The sequence below is a fragment of the Octodon degus genome, unplaced genomic scaffold (assembly GCF_000260255.1).
Source record: "Octodon degus isolate 3935 unplaced genomic scaffold, OctDeg1.0 scaffold00122, whole genome shotgun sequence".
NCBI classification, from domain to species: domain Eukaryota; kingdom Metazoa; phylum Chordata; class Mammalia; order Rodentia; family Octodontidae; genus Octodon; species Octodon degus.
In genome coordinates, this window is record NW_004524698.1 from 5,486,089 (window position 1) to 5,513,604 (window position 27,516).

General features: G+C 40.6%; 1 protein-coding gene across 6 annotated transcripts in view; it reads left to right on the top strand.

The window, feature by feature from the left end:
- The window catches only part of Enox1 (ecto-NOX disulfide-thiol exchanger 1), a 661,835-nt gene that overhangs the window by 479,331 nt on the left and 154,988 nt on the right, over window positions 1–27,516 (top strand). For all 6 annotated transcript variants that reach the window (XM_023700180.1, XM_023700182.1, XM_023700181.1 and 3 more), the window contains 3 exons: window positions 19,855–20,028; window positions 21,193–21,399; window positions 25,052–25,285. In XM_023700180.1, the coding sequence (XP_023555948.1) occupies window positions 19,855–20,028; window positions 21,193–21,399; window positions 25,052–25,285 (615 nt within the window). The remainder of the gene's footprint in view (window positions 1–19,854; window positions 20,029–21,192; window positions 21,400–25,051; window positions 25,286–27,516) is intronic.

Consider the following 27,516-nt stretch of genomic DNA (forward strand, 5'->3'; position numbering starts at 1 on the left):
TTACAAACACCATTAGAACAAATCATTCTGTTCTTTAAGAGAATGCAACTACATATCTATCCCAACCACCCTGAATACACAGATACAAAATGGACATTCATCTGTATACCCTATTTTTTCTAAGTTCCGTTATTGAATATTATAGGTGTGTAAACTCAGCAAGATATTCTAAAAATGTCCAGTAGACCATAATAGCATTGGGTCTTCTGTTTAACTGTTAATGTCAGAAATTATTGACCTGAGTCCCCCACAGCTCAACATAACAGCATGGCTTTACTTCCTATATTTCATCTTCATGCTTTTCTACTAGATGGTTAAGACCAAGGTAAAGCAGGACCTGTGCAACAAGAGTTGTAGCTTTTTGGTCTGAGAAGGTCAGTGAAATCCCCTCAGGATTTGTCCTGAGATCCTGTACCTCAGATTGTAGAACCTTTGTCAGTGCAGCCATGTGGATGAGTCACGGCCATAGATCATTTACTTTTAATGTGATTATCAGTATGAATTGGTTAAAGTCAATCTTAACTAATTTATCTACTCTGTTAGTTATTCCAACTTTTTTCTATTTCTCTGTAGTCATTTGGATTGAGTGTCTTTTCATTACCGTTTGTGTCCTCTGTGTACAATATGTGAGCCATACTTGTAGCCTATATATTGTTTGCTCTTATATGTTTAAATCTGCATATTTTATAAACACAAAATAAGTCTGTATTTTCTTTTTGTCTATCATCTTTTAAAATTTTAACAAGTATAAAAATCGTTTGTAAGCCTCATATTTATTGTTTCTGAAGCTCTTGTTCCTTTGTATGGATCAAGCTTTAAATCTTATACCCACAGCCTAAAGGACTTCCTTTTTAATATTTTTCACAATATAGATCTATTGGTGGTGTATTCTTTCAGGTTAGTAGGTATGAATAAATCATTTTTGAAAGATATGTTCACAGGCAAGAGAACCTAGTTTTTGCAGCCTATTTTTCTTTCTGCTCTTTAAAAAGGTGCTACCCCAGATGTTACACTCGGGCTTATAGTGTTGCAAAAAAAAAAAAAAAGAAGAAGAAGGATATGTGTTTTATCTTTTATCCGCTATAAATATTATGTGGGGGTTTTTTGTAGGATAGTTTTACAAATTTGTCTTAATCCCTGGCGTTAGATAGTCTATTTTGATGGTCTTTTGTGTACTTTTGGGTTTCTTGTTCTATGTATTTAGTTTCTCATTAGTGTGCAGTTTCTACCAAATTTGAATAAACTTGACCATTATTACTTATTTGTCTGGCTCTACCTTCCTCCTTCAGAGAATTTAACCAGAAATACTTTAGGCTGCTTGAAGTTGTCCCACAGAACTTTTATGCTTTGTTCCTTTTTTTACTAGTATTGTTCTTCCTGTGTTTCATCCTGGATAGTTTCTATTACTGTTCTCGAAGTTCACTAATTTTTAAATAAAATATATCATATGTATTTAATTTCATGCAGTGTATTTAATCTTATATGTTTTACTGCTCATCTCTACAAGTTCACTTTGAAGTTTTTCAGTCTTTCCTTTCTCCAACATATTTAGTCTTTCTTCTACCTTCATAAACATATGGAACAGAATTTAACATACTTATTAATTCTATCATCTGTGGATTTGTGTTTTTGTTTTATCTCTTTATCATTAGTTGCATTTTTCTGCTTTTCATTTGTTTCATTGTTGCTATAACAAATAAAATATAAAATCATAAATCTGTATTGTTTTAAGCCACTAAGTGACTTAAAACAATACAGATTTATGATTTTATAGCTCTGTCAGTTAGAAGTCTACACAGATCTCATGGTGAAAAATCAAAGTGCTAACAAGACAGTGTTCCTTTCTGGAGGCCTCAGGGGGTCTGTTTCTTTGCCTTCACACTTTCTGAGATTTCCTGTGTTCTTTGGCCCTCCCATCTTTAAAGTATCAGTGCTGGTTTGAATCGTACTCACATCATATCCCTCAGGATTCTCTTCTCATGATTTAATAGGTCCCCTGGAATGATCCAGAAGAAGCTATCAGGTCAGATGATCATTAGTCTTCATGCCATATGTAGCCTGATTCTCTTTGACATATAAAATGAGATATTTAAAGGTAGGAGAATTATCCTGATAATTTCTCATTGGTTACCAGACATTGTGAATTTCATCTTGTTAGATGTTGGATATTTTATTATCTGTGTTAATATCTTTGAATTCTATTCAGTGACATATTACATTTCTTTTTAAGGCTTGCTTTGAAGCTTTGTTATAAAAGATCAGGTGACTAATTTTGTACTACTACTTAGGCAATACCACTCTATAGAGCCTACTCAACACTGCATGAATTATGAGGCTTTTTTCTCCTGTGCAAACACAAATTTCTCCTAATCTTTTGAGGATCCCTATGAATTGTATTGACCAATCTTTTTACATGGTTCTTTCCCCAGCCTTGTGTAGCTTCTTCTCATACATTTACTCGTCAGTTCCCAAGAGTTGGGGTGGGTCCACTTCAGGTCTCACTGATATATGGGGAGGGTGTGTATTTCTCTTCTCTGGGGCACCATGCCCTGTAAACCCTGGTTGCCTTAATTCTCAGACTGTTCACTGTGTCACCTCTTCCGGAGTTCCTTCTCCTTGTTCAATAGCCAGGAAGTGCTCCTGACAGTAAGCTGGAGCAATGATAGGACTCCTTTTGTTTGTTCTCCTTCTCTCAGAATCATTATCTTGCATTGCCTGGTCTCCAATATCTGAAACCGTGTTTCGTGTATTTTATCTAGGTGTTTGGGTTTTTTCCCATGGGAATGAATATCTAGTCACACTTACTTTCTCTTTGCCAGAAGTAAAGATCAAACATTTATTATTTTCCACATATCTTATTTTGATAAGGGCAATAATTATACATAAATATTTAACAACTGATAGATCTTGGGCACTGACCAAACAGAACAGATGCTGGCCTAAAATAGTGATATGACCACACTGGTGTTTGCCAGGTAAAGATCAGTTCTGTCTTGGGTGGTGGCCAAGACACTGCAGTTTGGGGTTTTGTCATCAATAGTAGAGGTAAAACCAAAAAGCCCTGCAATAGGACTGACCTAGATTTGAGTTCTAACTCTGCCCCTCCTAGCTAGCAGTTGACGTGAGTTTTCTCCCTTCTGTAATCTCCTTGCATCACTGTTATGAAGGTTAGAGGGCAAAAGATACATGCAAGTGCCTGACACTTAGAATCCACAGTAGAAATGTCTCTCCATACCTTCCTTCATGGTCCCTCTGGAGTCCTGAAGGCCAACCACAGTGGTCTGCTGATGGCACAATTTTCTCAGAGGGCAGTTCACCCCTAAAATAGAAGGGACCATACCCAAGAACAGGGTTAGTGGGAAAAGAACATCCAAAAGGAACACACGTGTGAAACAGGGTGAGAGACAGACATGGGCATTGGGCCTGGGCAGAGCTGGCCATCTGGCAAGGGGGTATGAAGTCTGTCCAGGAGGGAGTTAGCATCCATAGCTACAGCAGAGGCCAGACACAAGGCCTGCCCAGCAGGTGTGGGATTCAGCTAGACAACAGGGGCTGACCCAGGTCCTCCTGACTCCCACTTCTCTGCCTTGGAGGGTAACAGAGTACAGGACTGGCCTGGCCCCACCATGAGACAGTGGCAGGAACACTGCATGATGGGAGCCCCATGGATTTAATTTTTCTGGCACTGAACTCTGGGATTAGACATAGAGCTTTCTTCTCATAAGCCATGAATAGCGTGTCACTCTGGATGCAGTGTCAGCTCTTGTTTTAAGATATTTTTCATTAAGTTAAGGTACATTTTAATTTCTCATGTTTATTTTCTCTGAAAATTTTTGTCTTTCTCAATGCATGAAGCACACACACTTGTCTTTAAGCTTCTTGTGTTCCTAGCACCCAGCCTATCTGAACACAGGTGCCTGCTGGTGACAGTGAGTAATTCATGTGTCACAGGGTTCTTTTTCAAGACATCAGGAAAAGACTTGGAACAGAGAATTCCCTGTGATGAATCCCCCAACATACCTTTGATCCATCATTCTAATGTATTCAGTTTTGCTTCAGTTTAACTTAGCTTTGTTTAACAAAAACTTGATTCTGAAATGATCCACTTCCCTGTGCCTCTGACCCATCATTCTGACAGAAGGATGTTAAATACTTAAGATATGGTTTTTAAATTCTTTGGATTGACCAAATGTATTTGAGGAAAAAAATGAAGAGCTGTTTTTGTTACAGTCAAGAAAACATAATTGAATATGGGCATGAATGCCCAAGCTAACATTTCTATTCTGGCTTTTCTGGCAAATGGAAATTCCCTGCTCAGTTGCAACAAACAGATATAGATTAGCAAGGCCGTATTCTCTGTCTCTACAACAAATCTCCCCTTTATAACCTCAGCCCTGCACACCATGGACACATCTGATAGGGGCTCAGCCTGAAGGAGGTCCCGCTGATCTAGAATGCCCTTGTGTTAAAAGGAGGAAAAAGGTAAGGAACAAAGAAAGATAAATAACAAAGCTTTCATCAGCCCTCTGCCCCCAAAACCTTTTGATAAATGCCATGAGAATGGCTGGTTTTAAAGGGTGGCTTCAGCCCAAAGGACTGCTGCTCTTTGACTTGGTGTGTATTCACAGAGTGCATTGTGCTTGGGTTTGGGGACACAATGGCTTAGCAAGATAGATGCTCTCACTAAGGACAGCCACTCAAAATTCAGGGTGTGATCAGTCTTTTCTGGACAACAGAGTGGAAGCTGGGTTTGCCTCCCTAATTGTAGTGTTTCTTCCTAGTGTGGATAGCTCTGTGACTGTGTCAGAGTCAATGCAGACAGGGAGCACCTTAGGCCAGAGACCCAGACTTGCCCCTGTGCCCCAGTATCTAAAGCATTTGCCTCACAACAGTGTAGGTGACGTAAATATTTAATGAGCAAATATCTCAGAGCAAGCCAGGATCAATAAAGAAAACTGCCCTTAGTTTTTCCAGTTGCAAAACTTACTGGCAAAAACTAACATGGAGAATGGCCCAGCATTGCTAAGAACCATGGGAAGAATAAGAATGAGAGTGTCACACGCACGTACACATGCACCCTCCCTCACCTGTCACTTCCGCACAGTCTTAAAAGCACAGGAAAATACTTAATAATACATTGAATTCTCTTTCTGCTTAAGAGAGCCATTTAGCCCTACTATGGGACTCTAGAGGACACTGAAATAGAAAAAAATTCTAACTGTAATTTACATTTGTGTATTGATTACTTGTTTGTAAGTTGCTAGCACATAAATATCTGTCATATGGTCTGGCACTTGTTAACAAATGCTGTCAAGTCAAAAGGGCAGGTTTCAGCCACATAGCAGCACTAAGATGACTAAGGTGGAGCAGTGGAGATAGCTCAGCAGTCTAAGCCCCTGCCTGGCAAGCACAAGGACTTGAGTTTGATTCTCAGTACCACATACCATGCCAGCCCCCAGAACCCATGTGGGCCACCAAAATGGGGTGTGGTGGCACACGCCTGTAGTCCCAGTACTAGGGAGGTTGACACAGGGCTGTAAGAGGCCGAGCTGTATAGCAAGACCCTGTACCAAAGAAAGAAAAAAGAAAGAAAGAAAGAAAGAAAGAAGAGAGAGAGAGAGAGAGAGAGAGAGAGAGAGAGAGAGAGAGAGAGAGAGAGAGAAAGCAAGCAAGCAGGCAAGCATGGAAGCAGCCTGAGGCAGCCCAGTGCTGTGTGTCCCACCTTCTCCACTCTGTTCTCTGCCATCTGCCTTCTTGGTGGCCCCAGGCAAGAAAACTCAGTGTGGCCTAGACAGTGTGGACCACATTCTGCTGCTGCCGTGGTTCCAAGCTGCTGAGGGCCAAGGTCTTCAATCACCACACCTCAGTTTCCTTTTTAATCTACAGAGGGGGGAAATCTGGGAGAGATGTAATGAGACCAGCTTATTAAAAACCTGGAAAAGCGTTTTAAAAATACAGTACTATATTATGGAAAGGCTGAGGAACAGTTTAAAAGTGCATCTTCTGGGAATGAAAATGAGATGAAGACCCCCTAACTGAAAAACAATAGCATTCTTTAAATATACAACTGGGCAGAAAATGAATGATTTAAAATGAAAATCTGATGATCATCTCTTCCATTAACCTTGACATCTTCAAGAAAAAAAGTGTTTAGGTTTTCTCTTCCATGCGGGAAATTAGTTCTCCGCGTTTCTAGCATTGAGAGATGGGCTTTGGAGGAAAGCACTGTGAAACGAGTTACTAGGAAATGCTCCTCAGAGCAGGCCACCCTCAGCCGAAAAGCTAAATTACTTTCCAACGGCAATTTCTTAATTAAATTATTCCATATTAGTTTACTTCTCTGAAAAATTAACCACTGGAGTTACAGGGGATTTTGCCAGAATTAAGAGGCGATGGGCCAGTACGGGTTGTCATCGGAGCTGGCTGAGCTAAAATATACAGCATGCAAATGGTAAGTCTGTCCAGGCCCTCAGATGGCATGAAATATTTTCAAAGTCTGATGCTGCTGGATTTTAATTTATTAAAAAGATGTGGGTGTGCACACATGCACATAATGCAGGCATGTTCATTTAGATGGATAAAATAGGATTACAGGGTTTAAGGGGAAAGAAGATACGCCAGACATAGAAGTGAGCAAGCTCGGGTGCTTGGGTTACTGTCTCATCTTTCTGGCAGAAAAAAGAGCAGAGGAAATAGCACTGAGTTCTGCAGCTCTCATTTCAAGGCACAGAAAACCATCTTGCGTTCTGGGATGGCGGGTGAGGGAGAAGTTTCCTAACACAAAATCCTTGAAGAAATGTCTGTTTTGGGGAGACTGTATGATACAATGTTTTGGAAGATCCTCTGATTTCCTCCTATGTGCAGTACTGTTTTAAAATTAGGATATATAGTACTGTAAAAATGTAGCTTAAAAAACATTAGGAAGTAGAGAATTGGGATTTTTTTAAAAAGATATAAAAGTGGTTTTGTGGCACACATATAACACACACATGCACACACACCCCCATGTGTATACTTCCCTGATATGTATGTAAGGTGTGTCGTCAGAGTGAGAGCTGACATCACAGAGTGCTCCCTGTGTGTGATCCAGGCTTTGAAGCTCTTTACATATTTTACCTCATTTTATCCTAGAACACCCATGTCAAGGTAGAAATCGCTTCTATTCCTCTTCTGGAAATTGTGAATTAAGGTGAAGTAAGGCCTTGAATCTGGTCAGCTATGCAAGAACAGGACTGTACTGCTGACCTTGAGAGTCGGCCTACTCTCCTCCTGTCTAAGCTGCTTTCTCTCTGGTTTCTCTTTTTTCTTACTCTACCCTCAACTCTTTTTCTTCCTCCTTCCTACTTTTTCATCAGAATTTATACTTTATTTATTCATCTTTATTTTTCATTTATCACAGTATAGAATTGTATCTTAGGTTTATTACACATACCTTATGCCTCTTTTTTAAGATTTTGATAGAAGAACAATGCTTTTGTTTTTAACTTGTTTTGATTGGATTCCATGTTACTTTGGCTACTGCTAAATTATAGTGTATCCTGTGGTATATAATGAATTGTCCAGTCCCAAATTGTTTAAGTGCTGACTGACATTATTAGGTCACCTCATATGGATTTCAGTGCGAATAGACATATTGTCCTGCCCCACTGCCTCATTCCCCCAGGGTACCATGGCCAAGTGGGCAGCAAGCGGGTTGACTCAGCGGTGCCACTCTGAGCATGCCTGGAGCCAGTTCTGCCTATGTGGTCCATGGTGCCGAGCACACCCTTGCTCTCCTACCTCTGCATCTCATCGTCCACAGAGCACAGAAGCAATCATCATCACTTCCCAAGGGTGTTAAGAGGAAGAACCAACAAAAATCCATATGACTGTCTTTGTTCAATTAATAAAGTAAATGTAAAGAAGATCAGATATTATTTGCTTAGATACATCTGAATTTAGGTAGTGATGTTATGGTTTGAGCAACCAAATATTACTTTCTCTTCCCCACTTAGTGTAAACTCTGAATTTTGTAAATCCTGTCATTTCTTTCATTAACATAATTATTGAAAGTCATACTGTGTGCCGAGGATGAGATTGGGTCCAGTGATAAGGTGACTATTAAGTCACCCACTTCTTATTCACAGCCTAGTAGTGCAAGTAAATTAACCTGCAATAAGTCTATGATTTGAAATCTACATGTAATTTCCGAGGAGGTGTTGTGATATGTTTACCTTTGAAGGCTTTCTTTACAGTCCCAGTCCACAGCTATATGCTGAGCTTATTTAAAGAGGCCAATTCTGTGTTGTTTCAACCTGTTCTAACAGAAAGTTTAAATTGAAAACCATATAAATTCTTTAAAATACTTTGGTGTGCCTGTTTTCTTTGATGTTAAATATTGATAAGTTTTCCTTTGCTCTTTTTTAAATTTATGAGATGTTAGCTATCATATGCTTTTGTAAACTGGAATCGAGGTTGACAAATAAAATCAAAAGGTTAGCCCCTGCACATTGCCTTGGAAACAGTTTGGATTCAAAGGGAGGATGCCTATAAAGACACTTACATACTGAGAAACAATAACTATGCTGTCATAACCAACTGACTACACTGGGGTTGTGTTACCATGAAGTCGCAGACTATTAGCCTGTTTTCAAAGAAAGGGAAGAGTTGTCTCAAGCCAGGAGGCATAGAACACAAGAAAGGACTGTGTAGGTGTGCACTCTTTAGTCTTTCAGTATGTACTTGGAGTGCCCCACTCCTTACAAGGATAGATCAATTATAAATAGATTATAAAAATTAGGAAGTACTTGTTAAGTGCTTAACTGAGTATAAACATATATTGCAAGATTCAGCAGTTTTGGAGTGGGGATGTGGCTCAGTGGTAGAGTTCTTGCCCTGCATGCACAATACCCTGGATTTGATCCCCAGAACACACACACACACACACACACACACACACACACACACACACAGAAAGATTCAACAGTTTTCACCTCTACTATCTGCTGTAGCACCAAGAGCTTGTCAGTTTGCACAGAGCACAGAGCTGTTCCTTTTCCCTCATCATTATGTAACTGTCCTGCTGTATAAAGTCACAGAACATCATACAGAGAGAAAATTAATCATTAGCTAATGAGATAGGGATATTGAAAGAAGTCTGAAAGAAGTAATTTAGAGGCCCCAATTAGGGTCTATTCTTATGGGCTTCCCATGGGCAGTACTGCTCCCACATCCAGGTGTGTGGGAAGGGTACAGGGGAAGGAGTGGAAGAAGGGAGCAGGAGAGGGAGGGAAGAAAGGTAGGATGGGGAAGAAGATACAGAATCTGTGTCTTAGGTGACCGATGAGAGCTAGGAAGAGCTTAAATCAGCCATAGGATCAAACAGTCTGGTATAGAAGTTCTTTCAAAGTGGATCTGTACTTGTAGCATAGAGATGTGATGGACTGTGGTTACCTACAGAGATTTTTAAACTAGGAACTGAGACAAAGGGTGGTGACCTTAAAGGAATTAAGCCAGATCTGAAGGTATGTAACCTATTCACAGGTATCACTAGAAGTCATCTACAAAGAATTCAGAGGAAATAAATGCTATAAGGAAGGAAAAACTGTATTTGACTAAGAAGGTTTTTCTGTAGATGATTACAGCAATCTGAGGGTACAGAGGATGTGGAAGGCATTTGGGGTAAGGTAAATTAGGGAGAGAGTAGAAAATATCTTGGTGGGAGCAAAGGACTAACTGCCTGGCTGGAATTAAGAAGTGGATGAGGATGTTTCCAGACCCCAGGCCTTCCAAGCATACATGGGGTAAGCAGTAAGCAGCTAAGCATCCCCTGCCTCACAGGGGCTGATCTTCCCTGCCTCTGCAGCCAAAGCTGACCAGCAAGGAACAGTTTGTTGATGAATGAGAAAGGGAAAAAACTTTAAGAGAGACTTGTCCAGATGCTTTATAGATAGTAAGCGTAAGAGAGGTATAGACAGAAGGAGAAACTAAGAAGGCAGATTTGGAGAACGCAAAATTCTGTATCTAGTTTTAGAATGCTCCTGCCAGGTTGTATAAGGTAATCATCCCTCAGAGAGGCAAGAGAGGTGTGTTCTGGCTGAACGAGATCACTTAGCATGTGTTGGATCTGGGAGGGGACTGCCCAGAGAATCCCATGACTGGAAGACAAGTGGAGCTTTCCATGAACCCCTCCTCCCCAGGTATCAAATAGGAATGCCACTTTTTAATAGTACTATACTAAGTTAGAGGTGAAGGAAGCTCAGAATTAAGACAGGGAGAGACCCTACTAGGGGTGGCCACCTTCTTCATAAGCTTTGTGCAGAGATAAAACTGGAGTTCTAAAAGATGTCCTCTACAGAAGGACAGTCACATGTGGCAGGATGGAGGGAACTGGTGTGCAGAGGTGGGACAAGAAAGGGTGTTCATGAATAGGAACAATCAGACAGAAAATGAGACCTGTCTCAGTAGCCCAGGAGTGTGGAACAAGGACAGGAGATTTCACTCCAGGTTACCAGGTCCTCAACCAAAGAATAAGAATGCATTTCTCATTAAGAAACCCCAACAGGAAATGGAATAGGCTGTGTGAGGAGAGAGTGAGTGCCCATCATTAGGGCATTCTAAAAGGATGGTGGACCAGAGAAACATTAAAGCTCAAATGTCTAGGAAGCTGCAGAAAACCCTGGTTCTCATTCCAGTCCCAGCCTTGACTACCTAGGTGACTTTTGGAAAGTTGCTTTATGTTTCCAGGTATCAATTTATTTTCTTGTCCCTAGACCTCTGAGATAGGACAAATGGGGCTCACGTGTGCTTCAGCTTTGAGCATTCATATTCCATACTTAGGTCCAGTGTCTGCCCCTGCAGAGGGATCCCTCCACACCTGTGCACACATGCGGGCATGGTTTTTGAAGCTCTGCTGTGAGCCCCCTGTGCCTAAGGAGTGTGTTCTAGCAGGCCCAGGAAGCGCGAAGCAGCTGGCTCTGGCTGGATCTGTGCAGAAAGGGGCCGGGCTCTGTGCTTCAGTCACCTGGCCCTGCACGAGTGAATTCCCAGAGCCTTTCATGGCCTTTTACCTACTATGTACTCCAGGCATTCGGTTTGCTGTATTCAGGCTCCTTGCATATATGTTCCTGAAAAGATCAGACAGACTTCTTTGAGCAGTCACTTCTTCTCTGTACCAGTTTTGGTCAGAAGTTTTGAAACAGCCTTCACTTTGCGTCATGCCGTATTTTCAAACACAGACACAAATCTCCTCTCAAGTCAACAGTGCTTAAAATAGCTGCTGATGGCTCCACTCCTGCTTGCCGCCAGTGTTGCACCCCAGTCAAGGAGACAGAAGCTTTTATTGACGGAATGGGGTCTGTGTCTACAGAGCCAGCATGGTGGGCTGTGGGGTGCACTCTGGGAGCTCGTGTTGGGTTAAGTGGAAGACATCTCTTTGGAAAGCTCATAAACGCATTTTCAATTTTGATCCTTAAAAATCCTGCTTGTAGGCATTCACTTACCTTATAAAGTATGCTGTTATGTTAACGAATAATGTGTGCTGTGGATTTGCTCTCAACAAATATGTAGCAATTTTCAGGGTTTGTTTGTTTCACAAAGAGAAAATCTAAGAGCAATTCTGCCTCCAAGGGATTGGGTTTGACTATTTCTTTTATGAGAACATTTAGAAATATCATTGCATTTATGAGTCTGACATCTATTTTGGGGGTAATCCTTTTAACAGGCCCACACATACACAGAAATCATCCTTTTTAAAGAAGCCAGTTAGCTTTTGCCCCCTCCAGGATCCCTTCCCTGATGGTCCCCTCTGGAATTGGTTTTTTGGCACTGCCATAACAAACTGGATAGCTTAAAATAACAGAAATTTATTCTCTCACAGCTCTGGAGGCCAGAGGTCTGAAACTGGTACGTTACAGAGCCAGGTTCTTCTGCAGCACGTAGGGATGAGTCCAGCACATGCTTTCTTTTAGCTTCCGGAGTCTGCTGGCTCTTCTTGTCATCCTGGACTTCTGCACACCTCATATCTGGTCAGCAGCTCTGTCCTAGTGGCATTTTCCCTTCCGGCCTGTCTATGTCTCTTCCCTTCTTATAAGGTCAGCAGCATGTTGGATAGGGCTCTCTCTAATCCAGTATGACTGAACCTTAACTTGATCACGTCTGCAAAGATGCTGTTTCCAAGTAAGGTTATATTCACCAGTGCTGGAGCTTAGGACTTTGATGTCTTTTGCTGGGGACACAATTCAACCCTTAAAATACCCCTTCTTCCAGGCTAGTTTCAATGTCCCCCTTCTCTGTGGTTCCATAAAACTCGTATTTTAATATCTCACAGCAGGTGTCATATCTGACCATTTTCTAATACACTGTTTCTAATCATGGACTGTCCTGTTCATGAAGAAAGGACTCATATAAGTAACATCTTGCTTGCAAAGTACCTAGCAAAACTACCAACATGTGGTAGTCACTCAAATATTTGTCAAATGAAGCATTTCATTGTCATCACTATGATCTTTTATGTCCATTCAATGGTAATATTTATTTACATTTATATAAAGTTATATAATATTTATTATGTTTGTTTAACATAATTGCTGCCATTTACTGAGTACCATTTGCTCGACACCAGCCACTTTTTTTTCACATTTTATTTATTCCTCACAAGAACACTAAATGATAAATATTATTTGATCCATTTAAAAGATGCTATGAATGAGTTTAGAAAGGTTAAATTTCCTAAGGTCGCACAGCCAATGCTTGGCAGCTCCAGGACTTGGCCTCAGGCTTGTCTGACTGCAGATGTGGACTCCTCACCCTTTGCTACACCTTCACCTGGTGCTATCAGATGCTTCTGCTGGCGGCAGCAGGCATGGTATGCACACTCACACTGAGGCCCCAGAGAGGTGAAGAAGCCGTTAACCTTATGTCACCCACCTGTGCTCTGATCCCCTGACTTCAAGTTCATCTTTCTAAAAACTACTTTCCTTAGCAGTTCACAACACGGTTTAAGAGAATGTTTGAGAAAAGAAAGCCATGGAATGAAAAAAAAATTACTGAAAAGTTCATGTACTTAACTGACCTTAGGAAAGTGGGGCATTGGTCAGTTGCCATTGGAGACTGCTCTAAGGCTCCCATCCTAAACTTCCAGGAAACAGATTGTTCTTATAACATTTACCTTCTCTGCAGGGTGACAATAAGTCATATGTGAAGTTCGAAACCTTTGTAGAGAAAGGGGAGGCCCTCTAGCACATGGCCTGGGACCTGGACCCCCATTAGACTTTCCCTGGATTTGTAGGCCCTCTGGCCACAGGGGCCCTGGAGCCTTCACTCCTGGGACTCAGCATCCACACAGGCTTCATGCCCAGAGCTGGGGCCCCACTTCTGATAACTGGGTTGTCAGCCACCTTCCCCCAACATCAGTCTCTGATGTGTGAATCCTGTCTTGCTCCTCCAGGTGAGGCCCAGCATAGGTAACTTGCTACTTAGAGTTCCACCTCCTAGCCTGTAACACTGTGATGTTTTTGCCAAACCCTATTCCCTCTGGACTGAGTCAGAAGCCTGAACCCGAGCAGGACAGCCTATTTATTACCTGAAGCAGAGTGCCCTGATGTGGCTGTCCTGCCACACTGGACAGTGTTTTATCTGCTGCTAATGATCTGTATGCTTAACCTCTTCTGCAGGACACCCTGGCCTGGATGAGACCAGCGGTGCTGCCATCATGTGCTCTGATTACCTTTCCTGTGATTATCCTCTTGGAGCATAGTGCTCTGTGTTCCAGCCTAGAGTTTTTCCTGGCACTGACAGCTTGTTGGCCCCAGCCCAGCCCAGCTTCCCCACTCACCCTAACCTAGTTTGGTCTGCCTTGCCAGGCAAAAGGCCTCTACTGACTTTCTACCAGAATCCAGTTCTAAACTTGAATATGAGACTCTGTATAGAGAGGTCTAATAGAAGCAGCAGAAAAGATTGAAACTATTGCTCGGGGATAATACAGAGCAAAGAAAGGCTGTAAAATAGTACAGATTGTGCAGAGTGTGGTAGTAGATCGTGCCTCTGCCTTTTGGGGGCTGCCATCTCAGTAAGAAGCAAGTGTGTGGCAGGGTCTGGTCTGACTTGCATGACCCAGTCAGCACCTTGTAGCCCCTTGTCAGTACTTTGTGGGCATGTGCACGCCATGATGGAGCCGTAGGAGGTTATTTGGGTTCCTCAGTCTAACTGACTCTTGTGTAGTTCTCTTCCTGGAAGGCTGTTGGAACTTCCGCTCATATATTCATATGTGATCCCTCTGGTAGGGCAGGGCCCTATCCTTTGTCTTTACTGTAAGCCCTGTGATTTTCCAAGTGGAGAATTATTGCACTGCAGATAATTACTCTGACTGCAGGTCCTGGTAGCAGTAAATGCCCAAGAAATGCTGAATGAATGAATGAATGAATGAATGAATGAATGAATGATAAATAGATAGAATGCATATGTGCATGAATGAAGTCAATCATAAGTACTCAAGAAATGCTGAATGAATGAGATAATTAATTAACTGATTGTCCTACCATCCCTTTAGAATCCTAAACACAAAACTCTGAAACCACACTGAAAAATCCTCATCACACTGTTAAAACATGGACTGTAAATCAGTGAGCTGGACTTCCTCTGTAGTTTTTGTTCTCTCTAGTTGAGAATAGACAACCAAAAAGAAACATTGCTAAGCTCCGGCATTCTGCTCTGTGCTTGGAGCTAGCAATACAGAGACGTGCTAGACAAAACCACGATATAAAAACCCTTTTCTTATGTAAGTATAGTTTCTAAAAGAAAGTTCTACGGTATACTTAGTTGAATCCTTTCACGTTGCAACTTATGCCATTGCCCTCTTTTCCCAAAATAAACTGTAATGCATTATCTGTGAAATTCACAAGGGCAGCTTCTCCACACCAGACCAGGAAGTGACCCTTAAATTTGGTTTATCTTCACCTTTTCTGTGTGTATGTGTCTTTCTCAGATTTTCAACGTTTGTGCATGGGCTTTAATGAGTTACTATATAATATGATTTAGTGCTGTTTGAGAAAACAATTTCCATCTGTTCATATATTGTTAAAAAGTAATGGTTTCTTATTTTTAAAAAGTCTAATTCATCCTTTCTCCCTCTGCACAAATGCTAAATCTCAGACCCTTTGAGGTCCAACATAATTTAAGTGCTAATTCCTTTCAAGCTACTGCACTCACTATGCAGATTTCATTAAGCCTCGTAGTCTCTTCATATTGATGTGTCTGAAAAAGCAAAGCAACTCCTGCTGTATATTAAAACATTTTGCTCAGGGGTAATGTCTTTTGTCACCATTTCTGAATATTTATTTATTTATTTATTTATTTATTTATTTGGTCCTCAGGAAAATAAATAGAGGACTGTAGAAAATAAAAGAGGCCATATATTCACTGAGTTCCTCGTCTCATTTGTGCGAAACATCTGCTTATTATAATTTGCAGGGCTCCCATTTCAGGGTTTGCAGTCTTGAGTGGTTTCTGTCTTAAATCTTTCTGCGCTGGGACACAATAATGAGGGCAGCACCAGGAAGGAAAGAGATGGACCCAAACACAGGAAAAGATGAAATAAAAGCACAAGCCCATCTCCCTATTGCCAATATTTCTATTTCTAATATATTCATTATGGAAGCCAACATGTTATTTCAATGATTATGATATTAAAAACCATTTTATTCTGGAACTTTTTTAGAACAAGCATCTGCATCAGTAGAAAAAAAAAACCTTGTTTTATTTTAAGGTTAAACATTTTAAGGAATAGTGGCATGTTGGTGACTCGTCAAACTAGGCCATTGTAAGTAGAAACACTGAAATAGTTGAAGTATGTAATTGGTGCTTAAATATGGAAATAAAGACCTGGATCCTAGTTCAGACTCTTGTCATTTGCTTGCTTTATGATGTCTGACATTTTACTTAACTGCTTTAATCATCAATGTCTTTATCTGTAAAATGGGAATAATGTCAATGAAGTATTAAAGGATTAAATGAATAACCAGAGTTTAAATCTTGTCCTTATCACTTCTAACCCTTCATATCTTTTGTATGTCAATAAAATTTTTAGCACGATTGGCACAGCTCCCTGGAGTTCTGGAGCACTGGTACTTGCAAAGACAGCCTGGTCAAATAGTGCATGTCATAGAGCTAGTAACTAAAAAGTATGATTATAGAGGAAGTGCCTAGAATGTCAAGACAGCGACTTTAAATAAAATGCCTATTTGGCATTTGTATGCAGGGCTATTTCAGAAAGACACAAATACACAAAATAAAAATATTTCACTGAAGACATGCTGTCGTGCTATCAAATTAAATGGAGTTTCTAACAAAAGGATACATCTCTTTAGGTTATAGATCAGGATCATACTGTTTATATTGTTCAACCCACAACAGCTATGGGCATTTTTAAGGTAGCTATAGAAATACTGACTATCTTTACCCAGGAAAAATAATTTTGGGGGCCAGCGAGATAGCTCAGTGGACTGAGCACCTGCTTAGGCAAGCACAGGGACCAGAGTTCAATCCCCAGCAGTGCCAGCCCCACTCCCAGGTGGGCTGAACTGGTCACAGAGTCTGGGCGTGGTGGTGCATGCCCATAATCCCAGCACTGGGAAGGCTACAAACAGGAGGATCACTATGAATCTGAGCTGCCTAGTGAGACCCTGTACCAAATACATTTTAAAAAGGGAGAGAATTATGCCAAACCTCCTGTATCATTCTAGAATATCCTAGTAAACAAAGATTGCAGTTGTCATAGTGCCTGCCTCAGGCCTCTTCCACCTTTCAGAGCAAGGAAGCAGGTAGTGAGCATGTGGAGGTATTTTCTGATGAAGGAGATTATCTGGCCACATATGAACTAGAGTGTGCCTAAGGAGAGTCACCTAGAGAGAAAACATTCTCTCAGTCTTTCACAAAGAGCAAATTGGTTAAGCAATGGCTGTGACTCATCCACATGGCTGACACTGACAAAAGATCTACAACCTGCTGTACATGGTTTCAGGGTAAATCCTGAGGGGATTTGACTGACCTTGTCAGATACATAAGTTACATTTTTTATTTTATAGGTCTTGCTTTATCTTGGTCTTAACCATCCAGCAGGAAAGTATAGACACAAGGTATAAAAAGTAAAGCCATATTAATATGCTGATCTGTAAAAGGCTCAAGTCAACAACTTCTGACATTGCCAGTCCTGAGAATAACCCACTACTATTATGGTCTACTGGAATAAATTGGATTATTTTGCTGAATTCATGCACCTACAATATTTGAATAGCAATGGAATACCCATCTCTGACAAAAGTAAAAAAAAGGGGGATATAAATGAAGGACCATTTTATAGTGAAAAAAATATATATCTGTATATATTAAATTAGGTTAAATATGCAGCTACTTTCTTTTAGTTCAATGGGAAGAAAGATTTGTACTAATACTGTTTAGACAAGATATCATGTCTCCATGTTGTACTATGAATGACTACTATGAAGACAATATGCAGTGTATTAATTATTGTAACTGTCCTACTAACCTGTTTTGAAATTGTCTCATTGCTACTTCTTTCTCAATAAAATGAATTAAAAAATAAAAAACCAAAAGCTCCAGCAATATATGCACACCTGTGTTCATAGGGGCACAGCTTGTGATCGCCACATGGCCTAAATGCCATCAGCTGCTGAGCAGAGAAGGGTGGGGTTTGTATACAATAGGGTAATACTCTTCCATAAAGAAGGGTGAGGTTGAGATAGCCCCAGGTAAATGGATACTCCTGGAGGCCCTACTCTGGTGTGAGAAATCAAAAATATAAGTAAGGACTAAAATATATACTATGTATTGTGAAATAGGACAAGAATATTCAGATGGGGAGGGGAACAAGGAGGGAGGAGAGAAATAGGAAAGAAGAGAAAAGTTAAAAAATGAAAAAAGAAAATCAAAACAAATGCTTTATAAATGAGGAGGGGAGGAAGGGCTGAGAAGAGGATAAGAGCATGGGAAAAAAGAATCAAGTTATATCATGTACAGGTACAACTTCTCTCTGATGAATGTGATTATTTTGTATATCTCAAATGTGCCATTTCAATCTGAGGAAAGAAAAGAGAAAAGAAAAGAAAGGGCTGAGGATATAGCTCAGTGGTGAGTGAGTTGCCCTTAAAAATTATCATTAGTAACTATAGTTACCATGCTATATAGCAAATGTCTTAAACTTGTTCCTATATAAAAAAGTCTTGTTCTTGGGAGGCTGAAAACAAGAGAATCACCATGAGTCTGATCTATGTAGTGAGACCCTGTAGACCCTGTACTAAATACAAAAGAAAAAAAAGTCTTGACCTTCTTCCTCACAAATGTAATCCTGTATCCTTTGACTAGCATGTCCCATTTCCCCTGTCCAGCCGTGCAGCCTCTGGGAGCCATCATTTTACTTTCTGCTTGCATGAAATCAACTTTTCAGCCTTAAGATCCGTCTGTATTTGTCCTTCTGTGCCTGACTTCTTTTACTAACATACTTCCTCCAGGTTTGTCCATATTTTCACAAATAAAGGGTTTCTGTCTTTTAAGTGACTGAATAGTACTTGATTATATGTATATACACCACAGTTTTGTTTTGTTTTGTTTTGTTTTTCTTGTTCCTTTTTTCTCGGTGGTACTGGGGGATTGTTTACAGGGCCCCATACCAAGCCACCACTGCCTCTGTTGTCTTAGATGTCCACTCATTTTCACAGGCTGTTCTCAAACATGCTCCTCCCTGTGTCAGCCCTCACACATGGCCACAGTTCCTTTATCCAGTCATCTGTTGATGGACATTTAGTTTGATTCCTTAAATTGGCTATTCTGACTACTGCTGCTATAAACATGAAAAACAAATGTCTTTTTGACATATTGATGTTTTTTCCTTTTGATGTAGGGACATCACTGGGTGATGGTTCTGCTTTTATCTATTCCATAACATTAATTCACATTCCCACCGACAGTATGCAAAGGTTCCTTTTTCTCCACATCCCTGACGACAGTTGTTATCTTTTGTCTTTTTTGATAATAGAAGTCTTGTAAAAAAAAAAAAAAAAAAAAAAAAAGTCCCTCTCTATCATCTCTGAAATTGCTTGCTTCATTAGCACACTTAAAAATCAATTCAGTTTTTATATGGAAATCCCATTCTTTTTATCCCTTTCACATTTAGAATTAGTTTTTAAATACAGGGTATAAAGATTTCAAGAAGGAAGGCCAATTATCTATTGATTGACTCTTAGGAAGAAAGAATGATTATCTGATAGAACTCAGAAATATATATAGCCAACTGTACACCTGCATGTATCTAACCAGCCATAGTAATTGTAATCAAACTTTGTCTCCCGCCCCGGGAGCAATAGATTAGCTATGACAGATTATGTATGACCTGAGTAATCATTATAAAGTATGCACATATAAATTGAACTTTCCAAAATCTGGGTCACTTGAACAAGAATGCTCTTTTGATAAAAACCAGCCTGACAATTAGATTCACAGGGCAGTTCACCATTAAATGATATTCTGACATTCTGGGTCATAAGGCAAAGTAAACAATACACTCATGTTAAAAAAAAAAAAAAAAAAAAACACAACAGAAAACTGTATTTATAGTAATAGCAAAGCTTTATGGTGCATGGTTTTACACTTTAATATGCTGTGTTCTGTTCTGCTGTGTTAATATTTTAAGTAATATAATTTACTTTTTATGTAGTTTCAGGTTTATCTCCTCTTTACCTCCCCTTTCTGGAGTAGCTTTCTGTCGTGTTGTTTCTTATGTCAGGAGAAATTCCTGAAAAATAGGAAGTAACAAAAATGGATTTAAGATTATCCAACCAAAACGCTATTTCATGTGCCTTACAGACTCAATCTGTGTCCCGGGTTTTGATCCAAACCTCAACATGATGAGTGGACTCACCCCCATTAACCCAATGATACCAGGCCTGGGGCTGGTACCACCCCCACCACCAACCGAAGTGGCCGTTGTTAAAGAAATAATTCACTGCAAAAGCTGTACTCTTTTCCCTCAAAATCCAAGTAAGTGACACCTGTGAGAAACATTTGTTCATCATTTTAAATTTATTTCCCTTTTATTTGAAATAGCATTGCATTAATTTTCAGATGTAATCCAAACAAAGGAAGGGGCTTTTGTATCTGTATTTGAGGAAGTGTACAGAGGTGTCTCCTTGTGTCTGTGGAGTCCCTGAGTGACCAAGAAGAGGCCAGGATGAGGGATTTGGGGATTTATGTCCAACATTAAGAATTTGTTTGCATGCAGTGAAGTCTAGCATTTCCTGGAGAACATAATGTCAGATATATAAGCACTTTCATCTATCTTCACAACTGTAGGAGAAAAACTGAAATATATTTGTTAGATGAAATTTGCATTAATTTGGCAGTTAGCAATTTGGGGGCAAGAGGGAGCCTGTGTCTCAGAATTTCTAATCTGAATTGTATTTCCTTGAAGGACCTATACATTCAATGAAGTAATTTGGCCAGAATATTTTAAATTTAACCTTAGATGCTAATTTTGGGGGTCTAAATAGCTAGGAGTTTTCTTTTCATTCATGTTAATCAGTGTTGCCTTTTGAAAGTGGACTTTTCAAGAGATTGCTTTAGTAATCTACATACAAACTAGGCAGGATGTTGTGACAGTGTAAATTTTATCTTTTTATAAAACCTCCCCCAAATTTAATGGTTTGCTCATTTAAATGCGAATAATAACAAAGCGATTTTTTCATGCACGGTATTTCACAGCCAAGTAAGTATTGTGTGTGCATCCTTAGGGTGTGCTTCCTTTGTTCCGCCTCACTGCTTCTTTATCTGGCAACAAGATAAAGCCAATAACAGGCCAAGCTCTTTCATCATGTTGTCATTTCATTGTGTTTTCTACCTTGTGAAAGCCCCCCCTTTTTCTTGGGCCTCCGTATTATGAAGGAGAAATGAAATTATGCTAACATGTGCGTTGTCTTTGTTCCTGAACAAGCACAGCCTCTCAGTGTAGAAGTAAACACAAAGAGGAAAGGTTGGGAGGAGGAGGGAGAGGAACCTAAAATACAGCTCAGAGAAAATCTAAGTTGGTACAGATGTAGAGGTCATTCTGCCCAGAGTAGGGGGCTGCAAGCTTGGCTTTTGCCAGCTGACCCAGAAAAGAGCACCAATCAATAAAAGACAAAACTCTCTATTTTGTTATGCTATTAGATCTTCCACCTCCTTCCACCAGAGAACGACCTCCTGGGTGTAAGACTGTGTTTGTCGGAGGATTACCAGAAAATGCTACTGAGGAAATTATTCAAGAAGTCTTTGAGCAGTGTGGTGATATTACAGCGATCCGAAAGAGCAAGAAGAATTTTTGTCACATTCGCTTTGCAGAGGAATTCATGGTTGATAAAGCCATTTACCTTTCTGGTACTTTGCATTACATAAGGGGTTTGCTAGGCATTTTGTCATGTTTTGTGATGTTAATAGGAGAATATTCCCTTTTGCCTTAATACACAGTAAAGTACTCATAGTTTGGAGGTGGAAAAGAAGGAACTCTGCCTTTTCCCGTGGCTGCCAGAGCTCTCTGTTCAGGCTGTGAATGTGCCTCACTGCAGGAATGGTTTCTCACCATCAGTCTTCAGGAATTCCATTGAGTTTATAATTAATGCTCTCAAGTGCTCATTAGATGAAAAGCAATATTATGAGTACTGAGGACCATTATTATTATTGGATGTAATCCTCTGGGGGAGTAAAGTACTCTCTCAGAATAATTTTAGTTTGTAGAAGTGGATTTACTTTCTCAGTACCAGAATACCAAAGCAAGAAGAGTTCCTCACAGGCAAGTACACAGTTCATGGGCCCTTTGATAAGAACGAATAGCACTGCCCATTTGGTAGTTCATTAAGCCTGCTTAGCTGGCCTTGTTCTTTGGTACCAATTTTTGTGGGAGAATTTTATAGATGTTGAAATTGGGCCTAATGCTGCCTTCCTCTCTGTGGGTGTTGGAACATGCGTATGGAGTCTGTCAACAAGGCCTTCTCCAGCTCTATAAATAATGGAGTTGGTGTTGAAATGTGGCTTTAAAAGGGCCTACTTTTTAGATTCAACTCATTGCCTTTCCTTCATTCTTTCCAGTGACATTTTTTAGACCCTCCACATACCACCTCCATATTCCTGAGGTGTAGCCAATAAGGAAAGGTAGACACATTATATAAAAAAAAACCACATGTGACCATTTTTGCAGGCTTGACTTAGTATCTGTAGCCAATATCCATTACTGTGACATTCTGTGCAGAAGCCTGGAGGTTGTCTTAATACATTCAGAAACATTCCTGAACTAGATAGCAATTTGGAGTGCTTCAGAACCCTTGTTCCAGTAAAACCTTACAAAAAGAAACAAAGTTTGAAATCATTCCATGGTGGAGATGGAAGACAGACCTGGAAAAAGGACATTTTGCAGTTCACACAAGCTATTAGGTCACTAGGGACTTGGAAAGTTCAGAGCACTGGGTTTCATATGCCCTGACCCTGATAACCTCTCTCCATCTCTGCACTCTTATCCAAAGTATGGAAATACGTGCAGTTCACCAACTGGGCCTGTTAGGAAAGTTATCTCACGTATGAGATACTTGGTAGCTGGCAGTTATGTAGCATAGTTACAACATAGAAACCATTCAGTACATGGTTGTTTTACCAGTACAGGTGGCCTAGGCACGGTAAAGGATTCTTATTTCTCAGCAAACCTTGTCCCAGATACCTGAGTTCTAATCACACATCTGTCAAAAACAAATAAAAAAGCTATAATTCTGCTCCATATGATTCAGTGAGAGAGTTAAAATAGCTTAAAGGTTACAACCTTTTGGTCCACTACTTGGATTAGAACCCAGTACCTACACACTCAGTTACATCCCCATCCCTTTTAAAGGTTTTTTTTTAAAGATAGTCTCACCAAGTTGTCCAGGTCAGACACAAACTTGGGATTCTCCTGCATCAGCCTCTTAGAGTTCAGCAATTATCTACCATAACCAGCTCAAAGTACTTTTCAACACTGATATATCACAATTTTTAGACCCATTGTCAAATTCAGTAAGACAGAGGAAAAGTTGAATAGTCACAAATTGGAGCATATGAAAGAGCTTCCTTCTACTTCTGCCTTGATCCTACACTTTTTTTCTTCCTGAGTCGTTGGCCTGGCCTGCTCCTTTCTGCAAGCTCCTGATGGCTTCTTCTCAGTCCACCCCTTCATGGCAAGAGGAAGCCCCAGTACAGGCCTCACTTGCACCTCCCCACCTAGGTACAGATGTGTCTCCAGCTGTGTCCTGGATGCCCTGTAGGCTGCAGCCTCAGTGCTGGTACTGTAACAGGCTGACTCACTGGAGGGGCAGGAAGGACACTCACTGCCCTGCGTAGTGTGCACTCCTGTGAGCCCAGGCCCAGCTGGAAAGCCTATCTAATTTTAGGAACATGTTCACATGTGAAGGCCAAGCTAATTTCAGTCTCATCGTCATCAAGGTCTCTTTAAGGCCTTAATGATGATGTTTGATGAAGGGGAGGGTGCTTGTGGAATGAGAAATGTCTAAACAGTGATGCTCTGGGCATGAACAGGGAGAAGTTGCCTGGCCAGTCAGGACAGCTGGCCTGCTCATTCTGCTCAGCTGTTAGATATGTATCACCATGGCCTGCTGACTTGCTAGCTTTCCATGGCCAACTACCAAGACACGATTTGCTTTAGCATCAATTCTGCTCATCTATCAGCAGCTGTTGTATTTTTGATCAGTTTTGTAATGTCTTTTCATTTTCAGATAACACCTAGGAGGCAGAAGGGTTCAATGACATGCAGGCATCAGATGTGAGATCTACATCTTATTTGTAACTTTTCAAAGGTGTGAAGTGCCTTACTGGGGAGAAGCCAACCTCTATAGGGATTTTCAGCTATGTTTTTAACCCAAAATGCTGCGATAATCTATTGAAGCCTACCATGAGATCTTGAACATCAGCGCAGCACAGCCTAACATTTTACAGTTGGATTTCATTTGCAAAGTCCCTACATAGCAAAAGGACTTATTCTGCTCTCTGCTCTAGCAGCCCCTGGGAGCTATGTTCCTGCTGAGTCCTGAATTTATGTTGTGAAAATCTGAGTACCCCAAAGTGAAGAGCAACCTCAAAGTCATTTTAGGTTCATTTGAAGTTAAGGCTAGCTGGCTGGCTTTAGTCCTGTACTGATTTCTCAGATCAGGTTTCTGCTCATATTCATGTAAGTTAGATGGCTCACAGTAAATAACCCAGAGATTTCTAGGCCCTACTTTTTCCATCTATTGCTAGGCTCTTGCATGGAGCCCCTGTGTCCTTTAAAGACTGCATGGACGGTTTTTATGATGCCATAGGCCAGGTGAGGTGCTAGAGGGCCATGAGGAGGTAGTAGTAGGTAAACTATTCTTCTTATGCCCCAGATAATAAGTGGAAATAAAATAGTATTGAAAACATTTTTTAGTAATTGTGGCTTTTGCAGCTGATGGGAGAAAACTGAGGAGCAGCATTTTCTAAGGGATTGAAACAATAACCTATGAGTGGGGTGTTCTGGAATTTACTTGGTAGATTCTTTTAAATATCATAGGTACTGTTTATTACCTATATATACCCTACCTTTTTAAAATAGAACTTAAGAGAACTTTTTCAATAGAGTCATACATAGTAAATTGAAAATATGAAATCAAGGACATAAAATGTAGAGCAAAACACTATATGTTACTCGCCAAGTTTGTTTCTGAGCTGCCTGGAAGCCAGAGGGAAGAAGAAAGTTATCATGATAATCCTAGTTTTTAAGATCACTCTCTGTTGGTGATATTGGCTTGGACATGGTCAGAGACCCTCCAAGGTACCTCCCTGAGGAATGTTTATCCTCAAAGCTGTGAAAGGCTTGATTCAACTGCATTTCAAGATGGATGAGAATGAGGTTAAATGCTTCCCACCTCCTATGAGAAAGGTGTCCTGTCCTGAGGCAGAAGAAACAAGTGAGCATTTGCCTAACATGAGGTGATGCCTGGGCTGACATGGACCTCTACCTTTCCACTGCTTTCAGGTTACCGGATGCGACTAGGGTCTAGCACAGACAAAAAGGATTCAGGTCGCCTTCATGTAGACTTTGCCCAGGCCAGAGATGACTTCTATGAGTGGGAATGCAAACAGAGGATGCGTGCCCGTGAGGAGCGGCACAGGCGCAAGCTGGAGGAGGACCGGCTCCGACCGCCCTCCCCACCAGCCATCATGCACTACTCAGAGCATGAGGCTGCCCTTCTAGCCGAAAAGTTGAAAGGTAGGTCTGAAGCCCATTATGCGTGCTTTTCCTCCTCTATGTTAGCCACCATTGGCTGAAGGAAAGCCAGGTCCTCAAACACCAAAGCCCTGTTTGTCTTGTCCTGTTCACACCCTTTTCATGTGAGTAATAGTGGCTTTGAGGCTGTAGCCACCTGGGCGGCCATTGTTAACCTGCTGAGGACAGTCTGGCCTTTTCGAGCAACCTCAGCTGTGCTCTCCATGGATATGTGTGTCCTGACACACAATAAAACTCAGTGAATGAGAGGGCAGAAGTGGACAGCAACAGATCCAAAAGGCTGTTGTTGTCTGACCTGGTGTTCATTGAACCAGGGAAACAACACCACTAGAAGGTTCCTAGTGTCCTCAGAGCCCTGGGGAGTCCTCAGGGCCAAAGATTCTTACAGCTTTCCTTAGGTATGTAAGACTCTATGCAAGATAAACATGATTTTTCCCAAGATAAAGTAAGATAATGTCATTCTAAACAGAGTCTGGAGGCTTAGGAATACAGCGCTACAGGAAGCAGAGAGGGATTTGGCACAGACTTTGCATTTCTTGAGCAAAGTGAAGCTGGAAAATTGGTCTGGGCAAGATGGTGGAACCTGCAAGGCTGTTGCTGTATTTGGATTTTGTTGCGTAGACTGTGGAGAGACCATTACAGATTTCTGATAAGAGGAGGCTTGTAACTGGTCCTGAGAGTGTTTTAGAGCCTAGCTGGTGTATTGTAGACAGTGTCTTAAGTGGAGTGAATGTTTTCATATAAAAAGCATCTCAACACCTATTTTAGGAACATGGGAAAATTCTGTGCTTTATAACGAAACTATCTTCTAGCCCTCACTCTGTCTGGCTTAGGCACCCCTGAGCAACCGTTATTCCCACCAAATGTCCCTTTTATAAGCCAAGGTATTCAATGTACATGTTCTGCTGCTCTGGAAAGGCATGTTGTACAGGTGTAAATTCTCAGTCAATGCTGTCCCTTCATAAAATAAAAACACACAATGCAAATACAGACATCATCTTACCACTTCACTCAGTTGTGACACCATAAGGAGTGTGCAAAGTGAGGAGTAACATTCTCAGCCAGAAGTGCTCTTGAAACCATTTTTCTCTAATGCTCAGGGCACTGCATGGGCTCCCCTTGTGATCTACGTGGCCTGCACTCCATTTCATCATGTGTACACCTGGAAGTAACAAAAGTTAACACCTTGGTTCTGTAACCTTGTGGAGGAATTTCATGAAAGCTCAGCATCTACATTATGTTATTTTTAAGAAAGGGGCGCAGAAGTGTCTATGCGTGTATGAGATACATAGCATTTGCCTCTCCTTTCAGAGGTTAGCAGATTGGGATGTCAATTTGGTAGAGTAATTTGCAAGCCTTGCCATTTCAAAAATATATATATTTATATAGATGAGTATAATTTGCAGAATTCAGAAAGCTGTACCTTTGCCAAGTACTGTGTGATCCCTTGAGGAGAGAACAGATTGGAAATTTTAATAGATGGCTGTTACAGTAGAGTGAACTAGCTGAGGATACATCTTAGGCAAGAGTCAGGTAATATCAAGCTTGACAATCTCAACCCAAGCACAGAGTTTGGAATATAAACAGCATTTAATTGCTTAGGAAATTGGCTGCCTCGGAGAGGAAATCCACTCCATGCTCCTTATAACACTGCAATGCCAGACGGGGTGAGCCAAGGAAACTGTTTCCTAGAAGATGAATTCTTTGATGTGGGGTACAGAAACCCATGTTAGAAAGGCATGAAAATGTAATCTGAAAATACCTAATTGGATTTGATTTTTTTCTCTCTTGAGCAGTCTTGTTATCTTAGGTATATTATAGGCATTTTGCATCATGCTTATTTATTTTTAGTTTTCTTTATGAAGATCACATTTATTCACCATAATGTGTACAAGCCAAGTCTTCATTGTGATTTGTAAGATTTTTCAGGTCCTGTACACTGTTAAAATTGCACATAGTAGGTCTTAAATTAACATCTTTCCATCTTGTCCAGCTACCTAGATTGGGCATGACTGGAAAAGTAGTGATGTGTACTCAGCCATCATCATAGCCAGTCAAAAAGTATTTATTGGTCCCTGTACCATATGACCAGCACTTACTAGGCACTGCAGAAGAAAAAATAACACTCTGCTGCACAGGTTTCTTAGGTGATAAGAGTAGTAACAAATCCCCTTGTACTTACTACTTATAATAGTGGAGAAAAAAGGGAAAAT